Source organism: Sciurus vulgaris (assembly GCF_902686455.1).
Source record: "Sciurus vulgaris genome assembly, chromosome: 1".
NCBI classification, from domain to species: domain Eukaryota; kingdom Metazoa; phylum Chordata; class Mammalia; order Rodentia; family Sciuridae; genus Sciurus; species Sciurus vulgaris.
Window position 1 is genome coordinate 205,023,097 of NC_136461.1, and position 6,486 is coordinate 205,029,582.

Here is a 6,486-nt window from a genome sequence, read left to right on the forward strand (position 1 = left end):
GAGCTCACAACACACACGCAGGTTCACGTGTGGGATCCAGAACAGGCAGACTCAGGACACAGGCAGAACGCCGGTTACCAGAGGCAGGGGTTGGGGTGGGAGGGACATCAAAGGACTCCAAGCCTCAGTTAGACCAGGGCAGACTGCACAGCACAATAAGGCAGATAAGAATGTACTGCACATTTCCAAGTCTCCAGTGCCCTCGCCACAAGAGGTGTTGGGGCGATGGGTGTGCTAGTCACCTTGGTTTAATTATTCCATATTGTATTCGTAGATCATAATACGACTATGTACACCATAAATACAGACAGCTACAATTTGTTGATTTATAATTTTTAAAACTTTTTTAAAAGGAACAAAAACAATTGTTACCCAACTCTAAGCCCGTTTTCAGATTCACATCAAGTATTATCTTCTCATAAGCAATCTCAACTTTATCTGTACATTTTATGTTCCAAAAAAACGAGGCAACCTCAAATCTGTAGCAGGTGTTTAAAATGGTTGGTTTGCTTTACTCTCTAATTACTTTTTTTTTTCCAAAAAGAAGTATCGTAATCAAACTCTATCCCAGAGTGCCAGTCATAAAAGCTTTTAAAAGTCAGTGCATGACAAAGCACTGAGCTGCACAAGGGAAAGAGTGGGCCTGGGTAAGAGGGGACAACCACCCTCCCCACTGCCACCAGCATCTACGGTGCAGGAGTAGGAGAGGGCTCCGAGTGGTTGTCCTTCCCACCCTCTGCACCGCTCCAGCACTTAAAGTTCAGGCGTGGCCCTGGGAAATTTCAGTCAAGGAAAGCTTCACAGGGTAAGTCGCCAAGAAGAGGAAAACTGAACTCAACACTTCTACATAATTAAAATGGGCCCATCTTGGTGCAGAGGTCTTCAGAGGCGACAAGCATGAAACCATCTATAAAAGGAAATGCAATTAAGCAGTCTTTCTAATACATCTAAATCTGACTGCCCTTGCCCTAGGCAGCGGCTGAATTCTACTTAAGGATAACTTTCTTTGAAAAGTTGTTATGTAGATTATAAGGTTTGGGGAAGAAGGAGCGGGGATCTTTCCACCAGAAGGAAGGGAAGCCACTGACAAGGGAGCAAAGGGTAGCAGCCACCACTGACAAGGAGGACCATCCAGCTCTGTACCACCGAAGCTGTTCCTCACACGCCATGTGCCCCTCCATCCTGGTGCCATCTATTGTACAGTTGCTCTAAAATTAACCTAACCACCAAAACAGGAAACTTTCTAGAGATTAACTGGCCATGAGTCAGCTCTAATACTTCTTCAAAACTTGCTCTTTTCTTAATCGTTACCACCAGAAATGGAAGGAAACAACAACATAAGCCCAGGGTTCTTTCTAATGGCTGCTAGGTGAATTCCAGAAGACAGGTGAGCAGGTCATTCTGTGACAGGGGAGGGGAAGGCAGGGAACTGAGCAGTCACTACCTTAAGAAAGCATCCCCAGGTAGTTCCCCCTGACCCACCACTCTGGCTCTGGACCCCTTCTTCACCCCACTACTTGCACAAGCTCGCCTGGTACAGCTGGGGTCAGAGTGGAAGGACCAGGACGAAGGTCCCCACACTCTTCACCCTGCCTGACCTGTAGAGGGGCTTCCTACAAGCTGTCGGTTTGAACCAAAGCATGACAGGTGTGCCCAGGGGACTCTCCTTCTACACGCTTCCTCCGATGAATTGAGGGCTCTGTGGACCCAGCGCCGAGAGGCAGTGGTAGAGGGTAAGCCTAGCGACACCCTCGTGCATCTCGAAGGTCACCTGGGCTCCCGCAAGGAAACCTGACGGGCAGTCCGTAAGTACACCCTGGCCACCTGCCGCGGGCGGGCACTACCCTACGGTGGGAGTGCAAGCCAGCAAGCCGGCAGGAGCCTGGACTCCAGCCCGAGCGGGAGGACGCTGATTTCTTAAGCCTCAGCTCTGCCATTTTTACAGTATGACTGACCTCTCTGAACTTCTGTTCCTCACCAGCAAGTGACCTACGCTAAGAGCTGCCAACAGAGCTGAGCAGCAAGACGCATGAAGCCGGTCTTGGGGGCACGAGTGCCCAGGCAGGCGAGGCCCCGCTCCTGGGAAAGGGGCGGCGCCAGCTGTCGCGTGGGCCTAGCTGCTTCCGGGCGAAGCCAGGGGAGGCTGCCTGGAGGAGGCATGAGCTCGGCCTGAGCCAGGCTGGGCCGCGGGACGGGGTGAAGAACCACTTCCAAAGCGTGTGGCCAGGCCGTCCGCGGCGGCGCCACCCCCTGGCGCCATGGCGCCCTCTATAGGACGCCAGGGAACCTTCCTCCAGAGCCCTGGGCCTTTGAACGTGCCGGCCAAGCGCGCGCCTGCGACCATCAGGAGAGCTGTCACAGAGCGGAGCCCGGGCCCGACAGAGGCGGGCTCGGCCAAAGACCACCCGCAAAGAGCGGGCGGCACCGGGATTCGAACCGCCTGCCCGCCATGAGGCGCGCGCCCCGGCGCCGCCCGTCGTCCTGGAGACGGCCCGGCCAGGCGCGCTGCCTTCCCCGCCTTGGCGCTGGCCTTCGCTTTTAACTTTTTTTTTTTTTTCCGGCGGCGGAATACTGCCAGCGACGGAACGTCTGGCGCAGCACGTCGCTACGTCCGCTCTGCGGCGCGGCCGCGGATCCCTCCGCCGCCCGGCGGCCCGCGCGCGGCACCCGACCGCACGCTCTGAACGGCTTCCCGCGCGCCGCGCCGCGCCCCACCCCCACCCCGTCTTCACCCCAACCCCCAGCTCGGCTCACCTGCCGCCCGCGTCTCCATGGCAACGCCCCCACCGCGGAGGAAAAAAAAGCCTCGGCTCTTCCGGGACCCCTCCCGTACCGACCGAGAAGGCGGGGCGCCCCGCTGACGCTTCGCTTTTTATTTTTATTTTTTTAAGAAAAGAGCAGGCGAGGTTATGGCGAATCTGCGGCATCCAACATGGCGGATGGAGTCTTCGCCCTCCTCCCCACGGGGCTCCGACGCCTACGTAACGACGTCGTCCTCCACAGGGGCCCTCCCCCAGCGCCGCTGCCGGGCCAGTGCGCATGCTCGCGCCAGGCTGCTGCACTCTGCCTCTGGTTCGGACGGTCCGCTGTTCCGCGTTTTAAGCCACGCCCAGGAAGCGATTCCAAGGCGGTCGGGAGTGCGGATCTCCGGATCAGGAGGCGGAGTTCTGGTCTGGTCTCCCCGCGCCGTTTTGCCAGCTCCTACCACTGCTACTCCTGCTGTTTTTGCAAGAATTTTTCATGGTTTCAGCTTAGTAACTTGCGCTCGGGTGGCTGCAGCTGCACCACACTCAGATTGCAGCCTTTCCCCAAGAGCGGAAGCCTGCCGCTCGGGGTGCCCGGCTTGGTTGGGTAGGTGAGTAGGTAGGTTGGGCAGCCTGCCCTCCACGGGCGGAGGCGACCCCTCTCCGGCCGGCTCCGCCTCGCAGCCCTCGGCGAGGTGTGAGCTCGCCCTCACCTTGCTCGCCTCTCTGCCTCTGGCCCAGCTCCGCGGGCAGCCCTCTCTGTTTGAAATCTGATGACCTAGTTTGTTTTTGACGTGCAGGTGGTTGACTCTAAGGCTCCCCTTAGTTTTCGGCTCGGGCGACTTCCCAGGGGGCCCCTCCCACCCCATCTAAAGTAAGCTTCCCACGTCACTTTATAGTTCCTGCGCAGTAACTCTTCCTGCAGATCCCAGAACTGGACAGGTATTGAATCAATTTCTGTACATAACAAATGGTAACATGTTTATTTATGGTAATTAATGCAGTAAATACAACTAAAGTTACTTTTTTTAAGTCCCCAACTTAAAATGGTATACATAATGCAGAGAAGTGGAGAAGACCATAAAATGGAAAAGCAAAATTTAAGTGACTGAAGCTTGGGAAACTAATGTGTTTTTATGCTAGTCTTTGCCTGCTCTTTTCTTAGAATGACGCCCTTCTATTGCTCCTCTGGGCAATTGAATTCTCTAACAGCCCCAAAGCTCATACCTGTGTTCCCACAGCTCAGGGTCATACTTGGATTGCTGAGTTCCCCAAGTTCAAGTGCACTTTAGCTGTGGGCACAGCCCTTTTCCCAGTAGACCATGAGCTTCCTAAGCAAAGTCCTTACAAGTCTTTTTCATGTTTTACTGGCACCTATTACATTACCGGGTTCATTTGGTTCCATCGTGTGTCTTGGTTTTTAGTAATAAAGTGCCCTTGGGCTATTAACTTTAGGGTGGCTCATTGGATTTCTCAGGTATCCTTTCTAGTTCCTTAATCCTGTTCTTGGGAGATAAGGTGTCATGTCAAGACCCCAAACTTGCCACATTATTAAATACATGTTCAGAGATGTCTCCTCTCCAGCCCCCTTCGTTTTATCCTCACCACCCAAGAGGTTAAGTTAAACAGATGTGAAAAGAAGTGTTCGGAGAGTTCACATGGCTTTCTAAGACACAGCGAGCCGGTAGCATATGTGGACTTGCCTCCCCTTACCCAGTGCTTTTCCACTTCGCCATATCACCTCCCAGGAGCAGAACCTATCCATGGACTTCTAAAAGAGCCATTCCAGCACAACCACAGAGATACCCCCACACCCTCCCTGCATTCTGGATGCAAGAAGGATGGTTGGGTGGGGCCTGCCAGAACCTTTTAATTGGAAATGAACTGCTCAAAAAGCCACATTGATGAGCTTTTCCTTTTAGAACTATAAATATTTACAATAATCACTTTTGCCTCCAATCGATTTCTGTCAGGAAATTAGAGTTGTTCTGGGTTGCTGACAATATTGGTTTTGTGCTGGGTTGCCTTTCTTGCAGCAGCATCTAAATGTTATTTATTGATTAGCAGATGGATTGTTGCTTCTGGATGTTGTAACCAAAATGAATTTTGGAAATGAAGCAATTTAAGATTTATCTCAAAGCCCAATTATTTCAGAATATTAAAGTCTAAAGATGAAATCGTGGACTGTGGGTGATGGTCCTAGTTTCATTATTTGGATAACTGTTAGTTTCTCCATTATTCCTGTGGCCTCGCCTTCCCTCTGTCTCTTCATTTTCCATTTACGGATCATCTATTATTGTGGGAAACTGTTGGCCATGGGCAGATGGAAGTTGCTAAGGGAAGACCTCCTTTGGGAAACTCACACCTGTAAGTGGAGAGTTGAGCCCGCAACTCTTCCATTGCCTGTGTGACCTGCACATTTTCAATCAGCAAACATCTTTATTCTTTCCATTTCCCAGTAGTATTTCAAAATGCCTTCAGTTAATGAAAAAGCATTAGTGGAATTAAGTGTAAATCACTCAAAATTATATAATTAATGGCCTCCTGCTGCAACAATGGTTCTTAGAGGAGATGAGCTTCCCAGCAAGCCTGCTGGTAGCAGCCAGCCTCACAAGGCTAGCTCGTGAGTGAATTCAAACCAATAAACTTATGGACATAAGATGGCAATTATATAAAAAATGAGATTTGCATAATTATATTTGTATCAATAATTTTACAGTTATGTCAATAGCTCTTTGACATACATTTACGTGAAAATTATAATAAAATTTATGTACATGATTTCATAAGATGTTATCTGGAAAGCAGATTTTGATAAGGATACTTAGATTGCCTTAAAATTATGGGTCTTGGGCATACAACAACGTTAAAGGCAGAGGTGGACCTAAACAGTTCTAAGTGTCAAAAATCTAAGTAGGTATATTGTAGAGAATTCACTTAAAATTTCCATAGAAGTGACTGAGGGCTTAACTAATGACAGCACTTGCCTAGCATGCACAAGGCTCTAAGATACATCCTAGCACCACAAAATGATGTAATTGTATAAAAGGATATAGTAATGTTTCAGCAGTGTAAACAGTTACTGTAAATGTAACTGTGACCTTAGGCAACAGCTGAGATGGGCTTTATCTTTTCAAGGATCCTCAAATGCCCGTCTCCTTGTAGCACCCACCTGGCTGTACACTCAGCACCCAATACTGATGTCATCAGTATTTCTCATTAGCAGTAGCCAGGCCACTTCAAAGAAGCTGGTTCCATTGTTGGCCATGTGGGACCATTAGAATTGTCTGAAATAATATTACTAGAAAATAAAGATGCTCCAAAAAACGCTGGCCTGCTGAAAGATGAAGGAGCCTGTCCAAGTACAAGGGGGTTGTGACAGGCTGGACTGTGACTCTTTGCATATCACGGAAAAACAGCTGTTGGTCTACAAGTAAACTCTGAATAGCCCTAAATCCTTAATGATTAAAAAAAGTTAGTATTACGGTTGGAGGACATAGCTCCAGCACCCCACCCACCCCTGCTGCCCTAATGCTCAACATGCATCAGGCCCTGGGTTCAAACACCAGCACCCAGGGGCTGGGTGGGGGGGGTGGGGTTAATGTTATGTATGCAAACAAAACTCTGCGTAGAACTATAATTATGAATTTTGAGTAGAAAGTGGATGTATTTTAAATAGATAATTTTGATATATATGGGGTTATTTTTGAAGTTCTGTGTGTCTATCTACAAAATGATAAAT

General features: G+C 49.6%; 1 protein-coding gene across 3 annotated transcripts in view; it reads right to left on the minus strand.

The window, feature by feature from the left end:
* ZFAT (zinc finger and AT-hook domain containing) overlaps nucleotides 1–2,956 on the minus strand; it is a 205,147-nt gene extending 202,191 nt beyond the window's left edge. For all 3 annotated transcript variants that reach the window (XM_079134761.1, XM_079134762.1, XM_079134764.1), the window contains exon 1: nucleotides 2,755–2,956. In XM_079134761.1, the coding sequence (XP_078990887.1) occupies nucleotides 2,755–2,773 (19 nt within the window). In that variant the 5' untranslated portion in view covers nucleotides 2,774–2,956. The remainder of the gene's footprint in view (nucleotides 1–2,754) is intronic.
* Nucleotides 2,957–6,486: the final 3,530 nt, after the last annotated feature.